At 48.1% G+C, this 25,422-nt stretch overlaps 1 protein-coding gene across 1 annotated transcript in view; it reads left to right on the top strand.

Moving 5' to 3' along the window:
* The window catches only part of LOC144487239 (uncharacterized), a gene marked incomplete at its 5' end in the record, with an annotated part of 190,749 nt that overhangs the window by 109,551 nt on the left and 55,776 nt on the right, over nt 1–25,422 (top strand). Inside the window, 2 exons of the mRNA XM_078205315.1 lie at nt 2,925–3,001; nt 3,095–3,259. Of these exons, the coding sequence (XP_078061441.1) occupies nt 2,925–3,001; nt 3,095–3,259 (242 nt within the window). The remainder of the gene's footprint in view (nt 1–2,924; nt 3,002–3,094; nt 3,260–25,422) is intronic.

Below are 25,422 nucleotides of genomic sequence, written 5' to 3'. Positions count from 1 at the left end.
CAGAGATCTGTGCTGGGTCTGATATTATTTGTCATTTATATTAATGGCACCAATGACTATGTTGAGGGGCTGGATGAGTAAGTTTTCAGATGACACAAAGATTGGTCGGGTGTTAATTATATATATGAATGTGTTGGGTCCAGGAAGATATAGATGGGATAGTCAAATGGGCAGATCAGGGGCAGATGGAATTTAACCCTGAAAAGTATGAGTTTGGAAGGAGTAATTTGACAAGGAAGTATTCAATGAATGGCATGACACTAAGAACTCTCTGAGGAAAAAAGGGACCTTGGCATGTTTGTACATAGATCACCGAAGGAAGAAGCACAATTAGTAGGGTGGTGAAAAAGTCATATGAAACACTTGCCTTTATTATTGGAGGCAGAGATTACAAAAGCAGGGAGGTTATGTTGGAGTTGTATCGGACTTTGGTGAGGCCACAGCTAGAGTCCTGTGTGCAGTTCTCGTCACCACATTATCCATCCACTAGGATGCTGCCTGGGATAGAACTGTTAAGTTATGAAGAGAGGTTGGAGAGGCTTGGGTTGTTCTCACTGGAGCAGAGAAGGCTGAGGGGCGAGCTGATCGAAGTGTACAAGATTCTGAGAGACATGAACAGAGTGAATAGGGAGAAGCTGTTCCCCTTAGTTGAAGGGTCAGTCACACGGGCCCAAGTTCAAGGTGAGAGGCAGGAAACTTAGGATGGATGTGAGGGAAAATGATTTTACCCAGAGGGTGGTGATGGTGTGGAATGTGCTGCCTTGGTGGGTGGTAGAGTCAGGTTGCCTCACATCCTTTCAAAAGTACCTGGATGAGCACTTGGTATGCCATAACATTCAAGGCTACGGGCCAAGAGGTGGTAACCAGAATTAGGTATGAAGGTCAGGGGATTCTCACGTATCAATGCAGACTTGACGGGCTGAAGGGCCTCTTCTGCACTGTTTCATTTTTCGATTCTGTGACTGAGAGGAAAGTGACTTGCTGGGATGGGTGGCAATATGTTTAAACATGTTAAAATTCAGGGTGCAGTACGAGGCCATTCGATCCATTGTATCCATACTGGTTGAAAAAGCAGAGTGCCACCTTCTAGCTCTGTGAGGTTCACACCACTCGGTGTGTGGAAATACTCCTCCTCAGCGCCCCCCACTCAATGTTCCCACAATTATTCTCAATCTTTGCTCCCTGGACATTGACCTCTCTGCAAATGAAAACCGATTCTTCCTAATCCACTCAATCCAGATACCTCCTGATGTTATATGTCAGAATGAAATCTCCCCTCCTGAATAAAATGTTCCAACATCTCATAGAATCCCACAGTGTGGAAGAAGGCCATTTGGCCCATCGAGTCTGCACCAACCACAGTCACACTAGGCCACATCCCCACAACCCCATGCACTTATATTGGCTATTGCCCCTGGAGGAAACTGGAGCACCCGGAGGAAACCCACGCAGACATGGGGAGAATGTGCAAACTCCACACAGACAGTGACCCAAGCCGGGAATCGAACCCGGGTCCCTGGCACTGTGAGGCAGCAGTGCTAACCACTGTGCCACCGTGCCGGCCATCCTCATCAATTGTCTCTACCAGACTCTTTTGGTGATGTGGTGACCAGAACTGTACACTGTACTCTATTTGTGCTCTAACAATTGTTTTATACAATTAGAGAAACACCTCCTTCCTCTTCTAATCGTGTCCTTGATCAATAAAGAAAAATCTCTACAGCATCATCTTGAGCACCTTATTTTCCTGTCGCGCTATCATCAGCAATCAATAGACATATACTCCAAGATCCCTCTGCTCCACCACTCACCTCAATATCCACCATTCATTGTGTGTTCTCCATCCAGTGTTTGTCCTCCCAAAACCCATTCCCTCACACTTCTCCACATTGAGTTCTATTGCTCACACATCTACCCACCTGACCAATCCATCGATATCTTCCTGCTGTTTACAGCTTTCTTCCTCACTATCAAGCGCATGAACGATTTTCATCTCTGCTGCAGACATCTTATTCATGTCCCCAACTTTTAATTCCATTTCATTGACACTACCACAAGAACACAAGGAACTCAGTACAGATCCCTCTGGAATTCCACTGGGAATAACCTTCCAATCTCAATAACCACACTACCCACAACCCTTTGCTTCTGACATTGAGACAATTGGCATCCAACTCTCCTTCCAATTTCCTGACGAGTGAGTCTTGTTTGACCTTGTCAAAGCTCTTGCTAAAACCCTTGTGGACTATATCATATATGTTACACTCATCAACTCTCCATGTTACTTTGCCAATCAATGTAATCAAGTTATTGAGACTTGACTTATTTGAACAAATCCATTCTGACTCAAATTTATTTAAACCTTCCCAAATGATGATTTCTATTATTTCACAGAATTATTTCCCATTATTTTCCCACCACAGACATGAGGCTGAATGCTCTGTAATTACTCCGGCTGTCTCTTAATCAATGTCATTACTTTTCCAGCTCCACATCTATAGGCACAGTTGATGGGTGAAGATGCTTTGTGTCTTTGTTACATCTTCCCTTGCTTTCCTCAGCAGCCTCCGGTATGAATTGTCTCTGCCTGGGGACATATCCACTTTCAAGGATGGTAAACATCTTCATATTTCCTCCCTCACTGAGCTAATCTCATTTAATATTTCACACACCTCTTCCTTAAAATAATGAAATAACAAAAATAAAATGCTGGAAATATACAGCAGGTCAGCCAGCATCTCTGGAAATAAACAGAGTTAATGTTTGGTGTTGTGATAACTCCTCTGCTCTGAAGATGGTTCGTCACAAAGGGTAACGTTATTCTGTTTCTCGCCGCAGAGGCTGCCTGACCAGCTGAGTATTTGCAGCCTCTTTTTATTTGGATTGCATCAGTACAGCGATGAACTGTGTGATTGTCCTTTCAGTCCTGGTAGTTCGACCATTCCTGAGACTGTTGTTCCAGCAAGACGTTGCTCCACACACGCCACAGGCTGGTTAAGAGGTAATTTCAGACTCTGTTACATCAGATTGACATTGACTGTCCAACACAATTCACACTGGAGACACTTTTCAATCTTTCTATTCCTCATTTCAGGATCTCATCCCAGTCTGCGTGAAGGGATAGTAAAGAGGACAGTTTGTTTTCACTGGAGTGGAAACACCTGTCGCTGGCACCAAGAAATAAAGATCAAACGCTGCTCCAATTTCTTTGTTTATGAGTTGAAGAAGCCACGTGTCTGTTCCCTCGCTTACTGCACAGGTACATTGGTGTTTGGAAATGATGTAAAGAGAAAACTCTGGGATGTACCAGCTCAGCAGCTCAACTGACAAAGTTACACGAGAGCCTCTGTTTCGTAAGGGACTGACACTCAAAGTATAATTTTTAGCAAAGGGAAATGATTCAGACACTCTGATAGCCCGTTTGTCGCCCTTCACTCACTCACTAACCTTCCTGCACAAGGAGGGAAATTAAAATAATTAATTCTCAAGGAGTTGTGGAATAGACACTTTGAGAATGAAGATGTGATTGGGCATAGTCAACATGGATTAATCAATGGTGAATCACGTTTGACAAACATGTTGGAGGTTTGTGAGGATATTCCTAACATAATTGAGAAAAGTGGATGCAGTGTTCCTGGAGTTTCAGAAGGCTTTTAATCAGGTCAGCAATGGAAAGTTGGTCAACACAAATAAAGCGTTGGGATAGGAGGTAATATACTGGCATCGATTAAAGATTGGTTAACAGGCAGAAAGCAGAGTGGCAATAAACAGCTCATTCTGGCGTTAGCAGCCTCTGACCAGAGGGGACCACAAGGGGTGGGAAAAGGAATTGTAGTCCGGAAGTCAGTGTTGAGGGTAGTGAGGTATTGGAGAAGGTATCAAGGTCAAGGGTGGGTACCAGTAGACAGGGAGGTGGGTTGAAGTGTGTCTACTGCAATGCAAGGAGCATCCGAAACAAGGTAGATGAACTTGGGACGTGGATTGGTACTTGGGACTACGTCGTTGTGGCCATTACGGAGACATGGGTAGAACAAGGACAGGAATGGTTGCTGGACGTTCCGGGGTACAGATGTTTCAGTAACTATAGGGAAGCTGGTAAAAGAGGTGGAGGAGAAGCATTGTTAATCAGGGATAGTTTAACGGCTGCGGAAAGGCACTTCGAGGGGAATCTGCCTACTGAGGTAATATGGGCTGAAGTTAGAAATAGGAAAGGAGCGGTCACGTTGTTAGGAGTTTACTATAGGTCCCCAAATAGTAATAGAGATGTGGAGGAAGAAATTGCTAAGCAGATTATGGATATGTGTGGGGGTCACAGGGTAGTTGTCATGGGGGACTTTAACTTTCCAAATATTGATTGGAACCTTTGTCGGTCGAATAGTTCGGATGGGGCAGTTTTTGTGCAGTGTGTGTGTGGTGAACCATAGATGGTTACCACTATGGGTACTTGTACATATGTTACTCTTGTTACTGTTGGGGTTAGGGTTGGGGTGTTCCACCTGTTAGCATTGTTCTGTGGTACACTCCGTTTGGCTCCGCCTTCTTATAGGAGTATAAAGGTCACTGCTACTTCCTAGTGGCCCTTAGTCTGGGATAGTATTGTTAAGCAGTATGCTCTTTTCTTGTTGCGAATAAAAGCCTTTATTCCCGGGTATGACCTAGCCTCCCGAGTGAATTAATCGCGCATCAGTGTGCAGGAGGGTTTCCTGACACAATATGTGGATAGGCCGACAAGAGGTGGGGCCACATTGGATTTGGTACTGGGAAATGAACCGGGCCAAGTGTTAGATTTGGTTGTGGGAGAGCACTTTGGAGATCGTATCAACAATTCGGTGTCTTTTGTTATTGCAATGGACAGGGGTAGGGCCGTACGGCAGGGCAAGGTTTATAATTGGGGGAGAGGTAATTATGATGCAATTAGGCAAGAATTAGGGGGCATAAGATGGGAACAGGAACTGTCAGGGAAAGGCACTAATGAAAAGTGGAACTTTTTCAAGGAACAAATACTGAGTGTCCTTGATAGGTATGTCTCTGTCAGGCAGGGAGGAAATGGCCGAGTGAGGGAACCATGGTTCACAAAAGAGGTGGAATGTCTTGTGAAAAGGAAGAGGGAAGCTTATGTAGGGATGAGGAAACAAGGTTCAGATGGCTCGATTGAAGGTTACAAGTTAGCAAGGAATGAGCTGAAAAAGGGGCTTAGGAGAGCTAGGAAGGGGCATGAGAAGTCCTTGGCGGGTCGGATCAAGGAAAACCCCAAGGCTTTTTACTCTTATGTGAGGAATAAAAGAATGACCAGGGTGAGGTTAGGGCCGGTCAAGGACAGTAGTGGGAACTTGTGTATGGAGTCAGTAGAGATAGGAGAGGTGATGAATGAATACTTTTCTTCAGGGTTCACCAAGGAGAGGGGCCATATTTTTGAGGAAGAGAAGGTGTGACAGGCTAATAGGCTGGAGGAAGTAGATGTTCAGAGGGAGGATGTACTAGCAGTTTTGAATAAACTGAAGCTCGATAAGTCCCCTGGGCCTGATGAAATATATCCTTGGATTCTTTGGGAGGCAAGGGATGAGATTGCAGAGCCTTTGGCTTTGATCTTTGGGTCCTCACTGTCCACGGGGATGGTGCCAGAGGACCGGAGAGTGGCGAATGTTGTTCCTCTGTTTAAGAAAAGATATAGAAATGACCCTGGTAATTATAGGCCGGTTAGTCTTACTTCGGTGGTTGGTAAGTTGATGGAAAAGGTCCTTCGGGATGGGATTTACGACCATTTAGAAAGATGCGGATTAATCCGGGATAGTCAGCACGGATTCGTGAAGGGCAAGTCGTGTCTCACAAATTTGATAGAATCTTTTGAGGAGGTAACTAAGTGTGTTGATGAAGGTAGGGCAGTTGATGTCATATACGTGGATTTTAGTAAGGCGTTTGATAAGGTCCCCCATGGTCGGCTTTGATGAAAGTAAGGAGGTGTGGGATAGAGAGAAAGTTGGCCAATTGGATAGGTAACTGGCTATCGTACTCCCCGAGTTGGAGATCTCTACTGCCTCCCGAAGATACACAAGGCAAACACACCCGGCTGTCCCATCGTATCGGGCAATGGGACTCTGTGCGAGAACCTCTCCGGCTATGTCGAGGGCATCCTGAAACCCATTGTACAAAGAACCCCCAGCTTTTGTCGCGACACTACGGACATGAGAAGACTTTGGCGGATAGGGTTAAAGAGAATCCTAAGGCGTTCTATAGGTATGTCAAGAACAGAAGGTTGGTTAGGGCAAGTTTAGGGCCAGTTATAGATGGCAGAGGGAAGTTATGTGTGGAACCGGAGGAGATTGGTGAAGCATTGAACCAATATTTCTCTTCGGTGTTCACGCAAGGGGACATGAATATAGCTGAGGAGGACACTGGGTTGCAAGGGAGTAGAATAGACAGTATTACAGTTGATAAGGAGGATGTGCAGGATATTCTGGAGGGTCTGAAAATAGATAAATCCCCTGGTCCGGATGGGATTTATCCAAGGATTCTCTGGGAGGCAAGAGAAGTGATTGCAGAGCCTCTGGCTCTGATCTTCAGGTCGTCGTTGGCCTCTGGTATAGTACCAGAAGATTGGAGGTTAGCGAATGTTGTCCCATTGTTTAAGAAGGGGAACAGAGACTTCCCCGGGAATTATAGACCGGTGAGTCTCACTTCTGTTGTCGGCAAGATGTTGGAAAAAATTATAAGGGATAGGATTTATAATTATTTGGAGAGTAATGAATTGATAGGTGATAGTCAGCATGGTTTTGTGGCAGGTAGGTCGTGCCTTACTAACCTTATTGAGTTTTTTGAGAAAGTGACCAAGGAGGTGGATGGGGGCAAGGCAGTGGACGTGGTATATATGGATTTTAGTAAGGCGTTTGATAAGGTTCACCATGGTAGGCTTCTGCAGAAAATGCAGATGTATGGGATTGGGGGTGATCTAGGAAATTGGATCAGGAATTGGCTAGCGGATAGGAAACAGAGGGTGGTGGTTGATAGTAAATATTCATCATGGAGTGCGGTTACAAGTGGTGTACCTCAGGGATCTGTTTTGGGGCCACTGCTGTTTGTAATATTTATTAATGATCTGGATGAGGGTATAGTTGGGTGGATTAGCAAATTTGCTGATGACACCAAAGTCGGTGGTGTGGTAGACAGTGAGGAAGGGTGTCGTAGTTTGCAGGAAGACTTAGACAGGTTGCAAAGTTGGGCCGAGAGGTGGCGGATGGAGTTTAATGCGGAGAAGTGTGAGGTAATTCACTTTGGTAGGAATAACAGATGTGTTGAGTATAGGGCTAACGGGAGGACTTTGAATAGTGTGGAGGAGCAGAGGGATCTAGGTGTATGTGTGCATAGATCCCTGAAAGTTGGGAATCAAGTAGATAAGGTTGTTAAGAAGGCATATGGTGTCTTGGCGTTTATTGGTAGGGGGATTGAATTTAGGAGTCGTAGCGTTATGTTGCAACTGTACACAACTCTGGTGCGGCCGCACTTGGAGTACTGTGTGCAGTTCTGGTCCCCACATTACAGGAAGGATGTGGAGGCTTTGGAGAGGGTGCAGAGGAGGTTTACCAGCATGTTGCCTGGTATGGAGGGGAGATCCTATGAGGAGAGGCTGAGGGATTTGGGATTGTTTTCGCTGGAAAGGCGGCGGCTAAGAGGGGATCCTATTGAAACATATAAGATGATTAGAGGTTTAGATAGGGTGGATAGTGATAGCCTTTTTCCTCTGATGGAGAAATCCAGCACGAGGGGGCATGGCTTTAAATTGAGGGGGGGTAGTTATAGAACCGATGTCAGGGGTAGGTTCTTTACCCAGAGGGTGGTGAGGGATTGGAATGCCCTGCCAGCATCAGTAGTAAATGCGCCTAGTTTGGGGGCGTTTAAGAGATCCGTAGATAGGTTCATGGACGAAAAGAAATTGGTTTAGGTTGGAGGGTCACAGTTTTTTTTTTAACTGGTCGGTGCAACATCGTGGGCCGAAGGGCCTGTTCTGCGCTGTAATGTTCTATGTTCTATGTTCCTACAGAAACCCAAAGCACATGGAGCAGTTGAACCAGGAGCACTCCTCGTTACAATGGATGTCTCGGCACTCTACACCAGCATCCCTCACGATGATGGCATTGCTGCAACAGCCTCAGTACTCAACGCCGACAACTGCCAGTTTCCAGATGCAATTTTACAACTCATCTGCTTCATTCTGGACCACAATGTCTTCACCTTCAACAACCAGTTCTTCATCCAGACACACGAAACAGCCACGGGGACCAAATTTGCACCTCAATATGCCAACTTCTTCATGCACAGGTTCGAACAAGACTTCTTCACCGCACAGGACCTTCAACCGATGCTATACACTAGATACATCGATGACATTTTCTTCCTTTGGAGTCATGGTGAGCAATCACTGAAACAACTATATGATGGCATCAACAAGCTCCATCCCACCATCAGACTCACCATGGACTACTCTCCGGAATTGGTTGCATTCTTGGACACACGCATCTCCATTAAGGACGGTCACCTCAGCACCTCACTGTACCGCAAGCCCACGGATAACCTCATGATGCTCCACTTCTCCAGCTTCCACCCTAAACACGTTCAAGAAGCCATCCCCTACGGACAAGCCCTCCGTATACACAGGATCTGCTTGGATGAGGCGGATCACAACAGACACCTCCAGAGGCTGAAAGATGCCGTCATAAGAACAGGATATGGCGTTCGACTCATCGATCGACAGTTCCGACGCGCCACAGCAAAAAACCGCACCGACCTCCTCAGAAGACAAACACGGGACCCGGTGGACAGAGTACCCTTCGTTGTCCAGTACTTCCCCGGAGCGGAGAAGCTACGGCATCTCCTCCAGAGCCTTCAACATGTCATTGATGAAGACGAACATCTCGCCAAGGCCATCCCCACACCCCCACTTCTTGCCTTCAAACAACCGCACAACCTCAAACAGACCATTGTCCGCAGCAAACTAACCAGCCTTCAGGAAAACAGTGACCACGACACCACACAACCCTGCCACAGCAACCTCTGCAAGACGTGCCGGATCATCGACATGGATGCCATCATCTCATGTGAGAACACCGTCTACCAGGTACACGGTACCTACTCTTGCAACTCGGCCAACGTTGTCTACCTGATACGCTGCAGGAAAGGATGTCCCGAGGCATGGTACATTGGGGAAACCATGCAGACGTTACGACAACGGATGAATGAACACCGCTCGACAATCACCAGGCAAGACTGTTCTCTTCCTGTGGGGGAGCACTTCAGCGGTCACGTGCATTCAGCCTCTGATCTTCGGGTAAGCGTTCTCCAAGGCGGCCTTCACGGCACACGACAGCGCAGAGTTGCTGAGCAGAAACTGATAGTCAAGTTCCGCACACATGAGGACGGCCGAAACGGGGATGTTGGGTTTCTGTCACACTATCAGCAACCCCCACAGCTTGCCTCCTGGACTTGCAGAATCTCACTGGCTGTCCTGTCTGGGGACAATACACGTCTCTTTTAACCTGTGCTTAATGCTCCCTCCACTCACATTGTCTGTATCTTTAAGACCTGGTTGGCTGTGGAGATTCGCATTCTAATCAGTATTCTGTAACTTGATTTTGTGTCTCTGTGCCCTGTTTGAGAGCAGATTTCCACTCCATCTGACGAAGGAGCAGCGCTCCGAAAGCTAATGGCATTTGCTACCAAATAAACCTGTTGGACTTTAACCTGGTGTTGTTAAAACTCTGACTGTGTTTACCCGAGTCCAACGCCTGCCTCTCCACATCAGACACTCCCAGGCCAGGTACAGCACAGGGCTAGATACAGAGTAAAGCTCCCTCTACACTGTCCCCATCAAACACTTGGGACACGGTGGACAGAGTACCCTTTGTCGTCCAGTACTTCCCCGGAGCGGAGAAGCTACGACATCTCCTCCGGAGCCTTCAACATGTCATTGATGAAGACGAACATCTCGCCAAGGCCATCCCCACACCCCCACTTCTTGCCTCCAAACAACCGCACAACCTCAAACAGACCATTGTCCGCAGCAAACTACCCAGCCTTCAGGAGAACAGTGACCACGGCACCACACAACCCTGCCACAGCAACCTCTGCAAGACGTGCCGGATCATCGACACAGATGCCATCATCCCACGTCAGAACACCATCTACCAGGTACACGGCACCTACTCTTGCAACTCGGCCAACGTTGTCTACCTGATTCGCTGCAGGATAGGATGTCCCGAGGCATGGTACATTGGGGAAACCATGCAGACGTTACGACAACGGATGAATGAACACCGCTCGACAATCACCAGGCAAGACTGTTCTCTTCCTGTTGGGGAGCACTTCAGCGGTCACGGGCATTCAGCCTCTGATCTCCGGGTAAGCCGTCTCCAAGGCGGCCTTCACGACACACGACAGCGCAGAGTCACTGAGCAGAGACTGATAGCCAGGTTCCGCACACATGAGGACGGCCTCAACCGGGATATTGGGTTCATGTCACACTATCTGTAACCCCCACAGCTTGCCTGGATGTGCAAAATCTCACTAACTGACCTGTCTGGAGACAATACACATCTCTTTAACCTGTGCTTAATGCTCCCTCCACTCACATTGTCTGTACCTTTAAGACTTGATTAGCTGTAAAGACTCACATTCCAATCATTATTCATGTAAATTGAATTTGTGTCTTTGTGCCCTGTTTGTGATCAGAACTCCCACCCACCTGACGAAGGAACAGCCTGTTCCGAAAGCTAGTGGCTTTTGCTATCAAATAAACCTGTTGGACTTTAACCTGGTGTTGTTAGACTTCTTACCCCATCAAACACTCCCAGGACAGTTACATCACAGGGCTAGGTGCAGAGTAAAGCTCCCTCCACACTGTCCCTGTCAAACATGCCCAGGACAGGGTATACTACAGGTCCCCCAACAGCCCAAGGGAAGTGGAAGAACGGATATGTCAGGAGATACTGGATGGGTGCAGGAAAAATAGGGTTGTTGTAGTGGGAGACTTCAATTTCCCTGGTATAGACTGGAAATCGCTGAGAGCTGGGACTCTGAATGGGGAGGAATTTGTAAAATGCGTACAGGAGGGTTCTTTGGAACAATATGTAGATAGCCCGACGAGAGAGGGGGCTATACTGGACCTAGTACTGGGGAATGAGCCCGGTCAGGTCTTCAAAGTTTTGGTAGGGGAACATGTGGCAAATAGTGACCACAATTCTGTTAGCTTTAGGGTAGTGATAGAAAAGGATGAGTGGTGTCCCAAGGGTAATGTGTTGGATTGGGGGAAGGCTAACTTTAGTGGGATGAGGCAGAAATTGGCAGCTCTTGATTGGGAGAGGCTGTTTGAGGGTAAATCCACATCTGGCATGTGGGAGTCTTTTAAGGATCAGTTGTTAGGGCTGCAGGACAGGCATGTGCCTGTAAAAAGAAGGATAGGAAGGGTAGGATTCGAGAACCGTGGATAACCAGGGAAATTGAGGGACTGGTCAAAAAGAAAAGAGAGGCGTATGTTAGGTCCAGGCAGCTAAAAACGGAGGGAGCTCTGGAGGAGTACAAAGAAAGTAGGAAAGAACTCAAACGGGGAATTAGAAGGGCAAAAAGGGGTCACGAAATGTCCTTGGCAGACAGGATTAAGGAGAATCCCAAGGCATTTTATTCCTACGTTAGGAACAAAAGGGTTGTCAGGGAAAAAATCGGACCTCTCAGGGACAAAAGTGGGGAATTATGCTTGGAGCCCAAAGAAGTAGGGGAGATCCGAAATGAATACTTTGCGTCGGTATTCACAAAGGAGAGGGATGTGTTGACTGGGAGTGTCTCGGAGGGGAGTGTTGAACCGTTGGAGAAAATCTCCATTACAAGGGAGGAAGTGTTAGGTTTGTTAGAGAATATAAAGACTGACAAATCCCCAGGGCCTGATGGAATCTATCCAAGGCTGCTCAGGGAGACGAGAGATGAAATCGCTGGGCCTCTGACGCAAATCTTTGCTTGTCACTGGACGCAGGTGAGGTCCCAGAGGATTGGAGGATAGCTAATGTGGTCCCGTTATTTAAGAAGGGTAGGAAGGATAACCCGGGTAATTATAGGCTGGTGAGCTTGACGTCCGTGGAGGGGAAGTTGTTGGAGAAGATTCTTAGAGATAGGATGTAGAACATAGAACATAGAACAGTACAGCACAGAACAGGCCCTTCGGCCCACGTTGTTGTGCCGAGCTTTGTCTGAAACCCAGATCAAGCTATTTCCTCCCTATCATCCCGAAGTATGGGCGGCACGGTAGCACAGTGGTTAGCACTGCTGCTTCACAGCTCCAGGGTCCTGGGTTCGATTCCCAGCTCGGGTCACTGTCTGTATGGAGTTTGCACATTCTCCTCATGTCTGCGTGGGTTTCCTCTGGGTGCTCCGGTTTCCTCCCACAGTCCAAAGATGTGCGGGTTGGGTTGATTGGCCAGGTTAAAAATTGCCCCTTCGAGTCCTGAGATGTGTAGGTTAGAGGGATTAGTGGGTAAATATGTGGGGGTAGGGCCTGGTTGGGATTGTGGTCGGTGCAGACTCGATGGGCCGAATGGCCTCCTTCTGCACTGTAGGGTTTCTATGATTCTATGAAGTACTCCATGTGCCTATCCAATAGCTTCTTAAATGTTCCTAAAGTTTCTGACTCCACTATCCCTGCAGGCAGTCCATTCCACACCCCAACCACTCTCTGAGTAAAAAACCTACCTCGGACATCCTTCCTATATCTCCCACCATGAACCCTATAGTTATGCCCCCGAGTTACCACTCCATTCACCCGACGAAATAGTCTATGAACGTTCACTCTATCTATCCCCCTCATCATCTTATAAACCTCTATCAAGTCTCCTCTCAACCTCCTCCGCTCCAAAGAGAAAAGCCCAAGTTCCCTCAACCTTTGGAGGGCCGAAGGGCCTGTTTCCTGTGCTGTACTGTTCTCAGTTCTTTCCTCATAAGACCCACCCTCCAAACCAGGCAGCATCCTGGTAAATCTCCTTTGCACTCTTTCCAGTGTCTCCACATCCTTCTTATAGTGAGGTGACCAGAACTGCACACAATATTCCAAATGTGGTCTCACCAAGGTCCTGTACAGTTGCAGCATAACCCCACGGCTCTTAAACTCAATCCCCCTGTTAATGAATGCCAACACACTATAGGCCTTCTTCACGGCTCTATCCACTTGAGTGGCAACCTTCAGAGATCTATGGATATGAACCCCAAGATCTCTCTGTTCCTCCACATTCTTCAGAACCCTACCTTTGACCCTGTAATCCACATTTAAATTTGTCCTACCAAAATGAATCACCTCGCATTTGTCAGGGTTAAACTCCATTTGCCATTTTTCAGCCCAGCTCTGCATCTTATCTATATCTCTTTGCAGCCTACAACAGCCCTCCACCTCATCCACTACTCCACCAATCTTGGTGTCATCAGCAAATTTACTGATCCACCCTTCAGCCCCCTCCTCCAAGTCATTTATAAAAATGACAAATAGCAGAGGACCAAGCACTGATCCCTGTGGCACTCCGCTGGTAACCGGTTTCCAGTCCGAAAATTTTCCATCCACCACCACCCTCTGTCTTCTGTTAGATCATAGAAATCATAGAAACCCTACAGTACAGAAAGAGGCCATTCGGCCCATCGAGTCTGCACCGACCACAATCCCACCCAGGTCCTACCCCCATATCCCTACATATTTACCCGCTAATCCCTCTAACCTATGCATCTCAGGACACTAAGGGCAATTTAATCATGGCCAATCAACCTAACCCGCACATCTTTGGAATGTGGGAGGAAACCGGAGCACCCGGAGGAAACCCACGCAAACATGAGGAGAATGTGCAAACTCCACACAGACAGTGACCTAAGCCGGGAATCGAACCCAGGTCCCTGGAGCTGTGAAGCAGCAGTGCTAACCACTGTGCTACCGTGCCGCCCATATGATGTGGAGATGCCGGCGTTGGACTATTTGCGACCAAATAAACCTGTTGGACTTTAACCTGGTGTTGTGAGACTTCTTACTTCTGTTAGATAGCCAGTTACCTATCCAATTGGCCAAACTTCCCTCTATCCCACACATCCTTACTTTCTTCATAAGCCGACCATGGGAGACTTTATCAAACGCCTTACTAAAATCCATGTATATGACATCAACTGCACTACCTTCATCTACATACTTAGTTACCTCCTCAAAAAATTCTATCAAATTTGTGAGGCAAGACTTGCCCTTCACAAATCCGTGCTGACTATCCCGGATTAAGCTGCATCTTTCTAAATGGTCGTAAATCCTATCCCTGAGGACCTTTTCCATCAACTTACCGACCACCGAAGTAAGACTAACCGGCCTATAATTACCAGGGTCATTTCTATTCCCTTTCTTAAACAGAGGAACCACATTCGCCAATCTCCAGTCCTCTGGCACCACCCCCGTGGACAGTGAGGACGCAAAGATCAATGCCAAAGGCTCTGCTATCTCATCCCTTGCCTCCCAAAGGTTCCTAGGATATATTTCATCAGGCCCAGGGGACTTATCAACTTTCAGTTTATTCAAAATTGCTAGTACATCTTCCCTCCGAACATCTACTTCCTCCAGCCTATCAGCCTGTGACACCCTCTCTTCCTCAAAAACATGGCCCTCTCCTTGGTGAACACTGAAGAAAAGTATTCATTCATCACCTCTCCTATCTCTTCTGACTCCATGCACAAATTCCCACTGCCGTCCTTGACCGGCCCCAACCTCACCCTGGTCATTCTTTTATTCCTCACATAAGAGTAAAAAGCCTTGGGGTTTTCCTTGATCCGACCCGCCAAGGACTTCTCATGCCCCCTCCTAGCTCTCCTAAGCCCCTTTTTCAGCTCATTTCTTGCTAACTTGTAACCCTCCATCGAGCCAACTGAACCTTGTTTTCTCAACCTTACACATGCTTCCTTCTTCCTCTTGACAAGACATTCCACCTCTTTTGTGAACCATGGTTCCCTCACTCGGCCATTTCCTCTCTGCCTGGCAGGGACATACCTATCAAGGACACGCAGTATTTGTTCCTTGAAAAAGTTCCACTTTTCATTAGTGCCTTTCCCTGACAATTTTTGTTCCCATCCTATGCTTCCTAATTCCTGCCTCATTGCATCATAATGACCTCTCCCCCAATTGTAAACTATGCCCTGCCACATGGCCCTCTCCCTCTCCATTGCAATAACAAAAGACACCGAATTGTGGTCACTCCTGTCCTTGTTCTACCCATGTCTCCGTAATGGCCACAACATCGTAGTCCCAAGTGCCAATCCACGCCCCAAGTTCACCTACCTTATTTTGGATGCTCCTTGCATTGAAGTAGACACACTTCAACCCACCTTCTTGTCTGCTGGTACCCACCTTTGACCATGATACCCTTCCCAGTACCTCACTACACTCACTGACCTCCGGACTACAACTCCTTTTCCCATCCCCCTGACAAATTGGTTTAAACCCCCCCGAAGAGCTGTAGCAAATTTCCCTCCCAGGATATTGATGCCCTTCTGGTTCAGGTGTACCCCGTCCTGTTGGTACAGGTCCCACCTTCCCCAGAAAGTGTTCCAAAGTGCTCTCCCACAACCAAATCCAACACTTGGCCCGGTTCATTTCCCATTACCAAATCCAATGTGGCCCCACCTCTTGTCGGCTTATCCACATATTGTGTCAGGAACCCCTCCTGCACACACTGCACAAAAACTGCCCCATCCAAACTATTCGACCTATGAAGGCTCCAATCAATATTTGGAAAGTTAAAGTCCCCCATGACAACTACCCTGTGACCCCCACACCTATCCATAATCTGCTTAGCAATTTCTTGCTCCACATCTCTATTACTATTTGGGGGCCTATAGTAAACTCCTAACAACGTGACCGCTCCTTTCCTATTCCTAACCTCAGCCCATATTACCTCTGTAGGCAGATCCCCTTCGAAATGCCTTTCTGCAGCCGTTACACTCTCCTTGATTAACAGTGCCACTCCTCCACCTCTTTTACCAGCTACCCTACACTTACTGAAACACCTATACCCCGGAACCTCCAACAACCATTCCTGTCCTTGTTCTACCCATGTCTCCGTAATGGCCACAACATCGTAGTCCCAAGTGCCAATCCACACCCCAAGTTCACCTACCTTATTTTGGATGCTCCTTGCATTGAAGTAGACACACTTCAACCCATCTTCTTGTCTGCTGGTACCCACCTTTGACCATGATACCCTTCCCAGTACCTCACTACACTCACTGACCTCCGGACTACAACTCCTTTTCCCATCCCCTTGACAAATTGGTTTAAACCCCCCCGAAGAGCTGTAGCAAATTTCCCTCCCAGGATATTGGTGCCCTTCTGGTTCAGGTGTACCCCGTCCTGTTGGTACAGGTCCCACCTTCCCCAGAAAGTGTTCCAATTATCCACATAGCTGAAACCCTCCCTCCTACACCATCCCTGCATCCATGTGTTTAACTGCACTCTCTCCCTGTTCCTCAACTCGCTATCCCGTTGGACCGGCAACATACCAGAGATGACAACCTGTTTTGTCCCGGCTCTCAGCTTCCACCCTAGCTCCCTGAATTCCTGTTTTAAATCCCCGTCCCCTCTCTTACCTATGTCTTTGGTGCCGGCGTGCACCACGACTTGTGACTGTTCCCCCTCCCCCTTTAGAATCCTGAAGACACGGTCGGAGATGTCACGGACCCTGGCATCCGGGAGGCAACATACCATCCGTGAGTCTCTCTTGTTGCCACAGAACCTCCTATCTATCCCTCTAACAAACGAGTCCCCAATAACTATAGCTCTACCGCTCTCTTAAATATATGCGCATTTAGAAAGGAATAAACTCATTCACGATAGTCAGCATGGTTTTGTGAGAGGGAGGTCATGCCTCACTAACCTGGTGGAGTTTTTTGAAGAAGTGACCAGAATGGTTGATGAGGGAAGGGCCGTGGATGTCGTCTATATGGACTTTAGTAAAGCGTTTGACAAAGTCCCTCATGGTAGGCTGGTGAAAAAGGTTGGATCTCATGGGATAAAGGGGGAGGTGGCTAGATGGGTGGAGAACTGGCTTGGTCACAGAAAGCAGAGGGTGGTAGTGGAAGGGTCTTTTTCCGGCTGGAGGCCTGTGACTAGTGGTGTTCCGCAGGGCTCTGTATTGGGACCTCTGCTGTTTGTGATTTATATAAACGATCTGGAAGAAGGTGTAACTGGGGTGATCAGTAAGTTTGCGGATGACACAAAATTGGCAGGACTTGCAGATAGTGAGGAGCATTGTCAGAAGCTACAGAAGGATATAGATAGGCTGGAAATTGGGCAAAGAAATGGCAGTTGGAGTTCAATCCTGATGAATGCGAAGTGATGCATTTTGGTAGAAATAATGTAGGGAGGAGCTATACGATAAATGGCAGAACCATAAAGGGTGTAGATACGCAGAGGGACCTGGGTGTGCAAGTCCACAGGTCCTTGAAGGTGACATCACAGGTGGAGAAGGTGGTGAAGAAGGCCTATGGCATGCTTGCCTTTATAGGACGGGGCATAGAGTATAAAAGTTGGGGTCTGATGTTGCAGATGTATAGAACGTTAGTTCGGCCGCATTTGGAATACTGCGTCCAGTTCTGGTCGCCACACTACCAGAAGGACGTGGAGGCTTTGGAGAGAGTACAGAGGAGGTTTACCAGGATGTTGCCTGGTATGGAGGGGCTTAGTTATGAGGAAAGCTTGGGTAAACTGGGGTTGTTCTCCCTGGAAAGACGGAGGATGAGGGGAGACTTAATAGAGGTGTATAAAATTATGAAAGGCATAGATAGGGTGAACGGTGGGAAGCTTTTCCCCAGGTCGGTGGTGACGTTCACGAGGGGTCATAGGTTCAAGGTGAAGGGGGGGAGGTTTAACACAGATATCAGACGGACATATTTTACACAGAGGGTGGTGGGGGCCTGGAATGCGCTGCCAGGCAAGGTGGTGGAGGCAGACACACTGGGAACGTTTAAGACTTATCTAGATAGCCATATGAACGGAGTGGGAATGGAGTGATACAAAAGAATGGTCTAGTTTGGACCAGGGAGCGGCACGGGCTTGGAGGGCCGAAGGGCCTGTTCCTGTGCTGTATTGTTCTTTGTTCTTTGACAGGTAAAGCACAGGGTTAGATACAGAGTAAAGCTCCCTCTAAAGCTCAAGGTTAAACAGAGTTTGTAATATTCTCGGTTACCACAGCTTTCAGGGGTGTTTTCCATCTACCATCAATCAGGTGTTATGTCCATCAATCAAGCTTCATCTACAGTAAAGTTTATTTATTCGTCACAAGTAAAGCTTACATTAAGACTGAAATGAAGTTACTGTGAAATTCCTTTAGTTGCCACAGCCAGTTTGGGTCAATGCGCCTAACCAGCACGTCTTTCACAATGTGGAAGGAAACTGGAGCACCCGGAGGAAACCCACGCAGACACGGGGAGAATGTGCAAATTCCACACAGATAGTGACCCAAGCCAGGAACTGAACCCGGGTCCCTGGCGCTGTGAGGCAGCAGCGCTAAGCATTGTGCCACTGTGCCGTCCCATCTTCCGATGCTTCAGGTGACCAGATACGTTGACTGAGCAATTTGGTTCACAGAACGCAGTAGAACAGTACCTTTGACCCAAGTGAATACATTTTCATATTCCAGCTTGAGAAAGTGGAAAAACAAAATATTTATCCTCAACACAAGCAGGAAAAGGTGCAAGACCTCGAAAAACAGCTCACTACCGATTGCTATTGATTCACAGCTGGGTTAAGATCAATGTCTAACGAACAAGGAAATACAAACTTACTTTATTTTCCAGAAGCTTCATATCAGAGCAAAAATAAACTGCGCACCACAAAGTTTCAAAATATAGTAGCTGCAGGCCACAGGCTGAACCACTCAGTCACACTCACCCTCAGACCCTCACTCACTCACACACTCACCCTCAGAGACTCACCCTCAGACCCTCACTCACTCACTCACTCACTCACTCACTCACCCTCTCACACTCACTCACGCACTCACCCTCAGAGACTCACTCACTCACTCTCTCACACTCACCCTCAGACTCTCACCCTCAGACACTAACTCACTCACCCTCTCACACTCACCCTCAGACCCTCATTCACCCTCACTCGCTCACCGACACCCTCACTCACTCACTGACACAGCATCACTCACTCACTCACCCAACCCCAATCACTCATCCACAGCCTCACTCACTCACCCTCACTCATAGAATCATAGAATCCTACAGTGCAGAAGGAGGCCATTCAGCCCATCGAGTCTGCACTGACCACAATCCCACCCAGGTCCTATCCCCATAACCCCATGCATTTACCTTAGCTAATCCCCCTGACACTAAGGGGCAATTTAGCATGGCCAATCCACCTAACCCCGCACATCTTTGGAGTGTGGGAGGAAACCGGAGCACCCGGAGGAAACCCACGCAGACATGGGGAGAACGTGCAGACTCCACACAGACAGTCAACCCAAGGCCGGGAATCGAATCCAGGTCCCTCGCGCTGTGAGTTAGCAGTGCTAACCATTGTGTCACCCTCACACCCTCACTCACTCACCCACACTCACTCACTCACTCTACCCACACTCACCCTCACTCACACACCCTCATCCTCACCCACATCCACATCCTCACTCATCCACCATCTAAAGTTGCCACAGTCCCCGATGACCAGAGGTTGCTCTTGGCTTTGAGGGGGAGAGCTGACTGTTAGCAGTTTAACCTGAGGGTCACCACACCTCAGGCGAGGGGCAAGGTTGAGAAGGCTGAATAACCTCAGATGGTGCAGGAATTGAACACACGCTTTTGGCGTCGCTGTGCATCACAAACCAGTTCGCAAACTGAGCTAAACAGACCTACCTGATTCACCCATCTACACCCACCCTCACACACTCACCTACCCTAACTCAGTCACTCACCCATGCTCACCAACACACATTCTCACTCATTCATCCACAGTATTCGAATTGTTTGATTTGATTTTGATTTGATTTATTATTGTTACATGCATTAGCATACAATGAAAAGTATTGTTTCTTGCGCGCTATACAGACAGAGCATACCATTCATAGAGAAGGAAACGAGAGAATGTAGAATGTAGTGTTACAGTCATAGCTCGGGTGTAGAGCAATCACTCACTCACCCACAACTCACTTGCTCACCCACACACCCTCACTCACTTACTCACTCATCTGGATTCAGTTCACAATACATCAGGTGGGGAGCAGTGAGAGACCAAGAGAAGCCCACAGCGAGTCGTGAGGTCCAGAAATACCAGACATGGGAGGGCAGTGGGAGAGAAAGAGGCTGGGGCAGGGAAAGAGAGAGGTTGGGGGAAAGAGTGAGAGACTGGGGGAGAAGGAGAGAAAGAGGCTGGGGCAGGGAAAGAGAGAGGCTGGGGGAAAGAGTGAGAGACTGGGGGAGAGGGAGAGAAAGAGACAGGGGGAGGGGGAGAGGGAGAGATACTAGGGAGAGAGAGAGACTGGAGGAAGGGGGGAATGAAAGAGACCGGGGGAACGGGGAGAGAACAAGCTGGGGTGGGGGGAGAGAGACTGGGGTGAGGGAGAGAGACTGCAAGTGAGGAGAGGAACTGGAAGATGGGGAGAGAGGCAGGTGGGAGAGAGAGAGCGAGATTGTGAGAGACTGGGGGAGGGGGAAAAATACAGATTGGGGGAAGGGGAACGGGTGATGGGTGGTTGGGGGAGACACTGAGGGGAGAGAGAGACTGGTGGAGAAAGATTGGGGGTGAGAGAGAGAGTGAGACTGTGGGGGAAATGCAGAGAATGGGAGGGAGGAGAGAGTCTGGAGATGGGGAGAGAGGCTGGTGGGAGAGAGAGAGATTGTGGGGGAGAGAGAGAGAGTGTGGGGAGGGGGAAAAAGAGAGAGAGACTGGGTAAAGGGGAAGAAGGTAATGGGTGGATGGGAGAGAGACGATGGGGAAGGTGAGAGAGACTGGGGGAGTGGGAGAGAGAGACTGGGGGCAGGACAAGGGAGAGCCGGAGGGAGGGGAATCGAGACTCAGAGGAGAGAGATTGGGGGAGAGAGTGTGTGGTTGGGGTGAGAAAGAAAGAGGCTGGGGGAGGAGTAAAGAGAGACTGGGAGGAGATGGAGGAGAGACAGGGGGAGAGACGGTGGGGGGAAGAGAGAGATTGGGAGGAGAGAGAGATGGGGGTATGGGTAGGGGGAGGGAGAGATCAGTTGCTGGGATGAGAGAGATTAGGAGGAGTTAGAGACTGGAGAGGGGGAGAGAGGGGGAGGAGGGAAAGAAAGAAACTGTGGGGAGCTGGGAAGAGAGAATAGGGGAAAGAACATAGAACATAGAACAGTACAGCACAGAACAGGCCCTTCAGCCCACGATGTTGTGCCGAGCTTTATCTGAAACCAAGATCAAGCTATCCCACTCCCTATCATCCTGGTGTGCTCCATGTGCCTATCCAATAACCGCTTAAATGTTCCTAAAGTGTCTGACTCCACTATCACTGCAGGCAGTCCTAACCACTCTCTGCGTAAAGAACCTACCTCTGATATCCTTCCTGTATCTCCCACCATGAACCCTATAGTTATGCCCCCTTGTAATATCTCCATCCATCCGAGGAAATAGTCTTTGAACGTTCACTCTATCTATCCCCTTCATCATTTTATACACCTCTATTAAGTCTCCCCTCAGCCTCCTCCGCTCCAGAGAGAACAGCCCTAGCTCCCTCAACCTTTCCTCATAAGACCTACCCTCCAAACCAGGCAGCATCCTGGTAAATCTCCTCTGCACTCTTTCCAGCGCTTCTACATCCTTCTTATAGTGAGGTGACCAGAACTGCACACAATATTCCAAATGTGGTCTCACCAAGGTCCTGTACAGTTGCAGCATAACCCCACGGCTCTTAAACTCCAAACCCCTGATAATAAAAGCTAACACACTATAGGCCTTCTTCACAGCTCTATCCACTTGAGTGGCAACCTTTAGAGATCTGTGGATATGGACCCCAAGATCTCTCTGTTCCTCCACAGTCTTCAGAATCCTACCTTTGACCCTGTAATCCACATTTAAATTCGTCCTCCCAAAATGAATCACCTCACATTTATCAGGGTTAAACTCCATTTGCCATTTTTCAGCCCAGCTTTGCATCCTATCTATGTCTCTTTGCAGCCTACAACAGCCCTCCACCTCATCCACTACTCCACCAATCTTGATGTCATCAGCAAATTTACTGATCCAAACTTCAGCCCCATCCTCTAAGTCATTAATAAAAATCACAAAGAGCAGAGGACCAAGCATTGATCCCTGTGGCACTCCGCTAGCACTTCGTCTATGTTGGGGGTGATCTTGCTGCCACTCTGCATAGGGATCTGTGGCAGAGGGAGGGAAGGGGCCGATCGGGGCTGGCCACTGGGATGTGGGGGGCGGGGGGGAGGGGGGGGCGGGTCCTGTGGGCTGGGTGGTCAGGACAGCTGGGGGGAGGGGGGGTGGGGGTTGGGACTGCCAGAGTGGGGTGGTGTCGGGACTGGCCCAGAGACGTCCAGGAGGCCAGCAATCGGGGGGAGGGGGGTCGGGGGGGGGGGGTCGGGGGGAGGGCGGGAAGTGTTCGGGGGGGGGGGTGCGGGGGGGTGGTTGCAGGGGCAGCAATGCGGGTTTGCTGTGCTGGCCAGTGATCAGGAAGCCAGCAGTGCGGGGCTATCGCGCTTGCGCCGTGTCCGCTCTGATGGATCGGTGCTTGCGCGGTGGCCCACTCTGTACGATGCTGCTGGCCTCTCTAGCGGGAATAGGCTCTGCCCACTGATTTTCATCGTCAATCCCGCTCGTGCATTCTGCAGTGCTCAGAGCATTCATATGTAATTCCCGCTAAAAAAAACAGCGGGTTTTACTCCAGCTTTTACGCAAATATGGCACTTAGAATCTTTTTGGGAGAATCCTGGCCAATGTACTTCACAGTAAGAAGTTTAACAACACCAGGTTAAAATCCAACAGGTTTATTTGGTCATCAATTTGTTTGCGCACCACCACATCAATGTACTTCACACAGAGAGATAAAGTTCCACTAACCATTAGTGTCTGGAGTTCTGCATAGCAACGTTCCAATGAGACAGGGAAGTTATGGTAGGTTACAGGAACCATGGTGTACAAAGATTGTAATGAATCTAGTCAAGAAGAAAAGAAAAGCTTACAAAAGGTTCAGGGAGCTAGGTAATGTTAGAGACCTAGAAAAGTATACGGCTAATAGGAAGGAACTTAAGAAGGAAATTAGGAGAGCCAGAAGGGGTCATGAGAAGGCCTTGGCAGGCAGGATTAAGGAAAACCCCAAGGCATTCTACAAGTATGTGAAGAGCAAGAGGATAAGACGTGAAAGAATAGGACCTATCAAGTGTGACGGTGGGAAAGTTTGTATGGAACCGGAAGAAATAGCAGAGGTACTTAATGAATACTTTACTTCAGTATTCACTATGGAAAAGGATCTTGATGGTTGTAGTGCAGACTTGCAGCGGACTGAAAAGCTTGAGCGTGTAGATATTAAGAAAGAGGATGTGTTGGAGCTTTCGAAAAGCATCAAGTTAGATCAGTCGCCGGGACTGGATGAGATGTACCCCAGGCTACTGTGGGAGGTGAGGGAGGAGATTGCTGAGCCTCTGGCAATGATCTTTGCATCATCAATGGAGATGGGAGAGGTTCTGGAGGATTGGAGGATTGCGGATGTTTTTCCTTTATTCAAGAAAGGGAGTAGAGATAGCCCTGGAAATTATAGACCAGTGAGTCTAACCTCAGTGGTTGGTAAGTTGATGGAGCAGATCCTGAGAGGCAGGATTTATGAATATTTGGAGAGGTATAATATGATTAAGAATAGTCAGCATGGCTTTGTCAAAGGCAGATCATGCCTTACGAGCTTGATTGAATTTTTTGAGGATGCGACTAAACACATTGATGAAGGAAGAGCAGTAGATGTAGTATACATAGACTTCAGCAAGGCATTTGATAAGGTGCCCCATGCAAGGCGTATTGAGGAAGTGAGGGGGCATGGGATCCAAGGGGACATTGCTTTGTGGATCCAGAACTGGCTTGCCCACAGAAGGCAAAGAGTGGTTATAGATGGATGATATTCTGCATGGAGTGGAGTGGAGTGCCCAGGGATCTGTTCTGGGACCCTTACTCTTTGTGATTTTTATAAATGACCTGGATGAGGAAGTGGAGGGATGGGTTGGTAAGTTTGCTGATGACACAAAGGTTGGAGGTGTTGTGGATAGTGTGGAGGGATGTCAGAAGTTGCAGCGAGACATTGATAGGATGCAAGACTGGGCGGAGAAGTGGCAGATGGAGTTCAACGCAGATAAGTGTGAGGTGGTTCATTTTGGCAGGTCAAATAGGATGGCGGAATATAATATTATTGGTAGGACTCTTGGCAGTGTGGAAGATCAGAAGGATCTTGGGGTCCGAGTTCATAGGACGCTCAAAGCAGCTGTGCAGGTTGAGGCTGTGGTTAAGAAGGCGTATGGTGAACTGGCCTTCATCAATCGAGGAATTGAGTTTAGGAGTCGTGAGATAATGTTGCAGCTCTATAGGACCCTGATCAGACCACACTTGGAGTACTGTGCTCAGTTCTGGTCGCCTCATTACAGGAAGGATGTGGAATCCATAGAAAGGGTGCAGAGGAGATTTACAAGGATGTTGCCTGGGCTGAGGAGCATGCCTTATGAGGATAGGTTGAGTGCGCTCGGCCTTTTCTCCTTGGAGAGACGAAGGATGAGGGGTGACCTGATAGAGGTGTATAAGATGTTGAGAGGTATTGATCGAGTGGACAGTCAGAGGCTTTTTCCTAGGGCTGAAATGGTTGCCACAAGAGGATACAGGTTTAAGGTGCTGGAGAGTAGGTACAGAGGAGATGTCAGGGGTAATTTTTTCACTCAGAGAGTGGTGGGTGCATGGAATGGGCTGCCAGCAATGGCGATGGAGGCGGATTCGATAGGGTCTTTTAAGAGACTTTTAGATAAGTACATGGAACTTAGTAAGATAGAGGGTTATAGGTAAGCCTAGTAATCGCTAAGGTCGGGACATGTTCGGCACAACTTTGTGGGCTGAAGGGCCTGTATTGTGCTGTAGGTTTTCTATGTTTCTATGTTTCTAACCAGGATCGGAATGCCACCCAGAATGATCCGATCTTGAGCCAAGTAACGGATCTTGTCCTGAGAGGGAGGTCGAGTAATAGAAACCACCCCGAGGTTTGGCCGTATATGTCCCGAAGATAGGAGTTGTCGGTATTGGATAGATGTTTAATATGGGATATGAGAGTCGTTACTCCTCATTATTAAGAGGAAAGGTGCTGGAACAGGTGCACCAAGGGTGCCTGGGGGTGGTGTGAATGAAGGAAACAGCAAGAATGTTGATGCACAAATTGAAAT

This window comes from Mustelus asterias, unplaced genomic scaffold (genome assembly GCF_964213995.1).
Source record: "Mustelus asterias unplaced genomic scaffold, sMusAst1.hap1.1 HAP1_SCAFFOLD_661, whole genome shotgun sequence".
Taxonomy (NCBI): domain Eukaryota; kingdom Metazoa; phylum Chordata; class Chondrichthyes; order Carcharhiniformes; family Triakidae; genus Mustelus; species Mustelus asterias.
The sequence above is the reverse complement of the archived record's forward strand: the minus strand, read 5'-3'. Positions and strand labels throughout refer to the sequence as shown.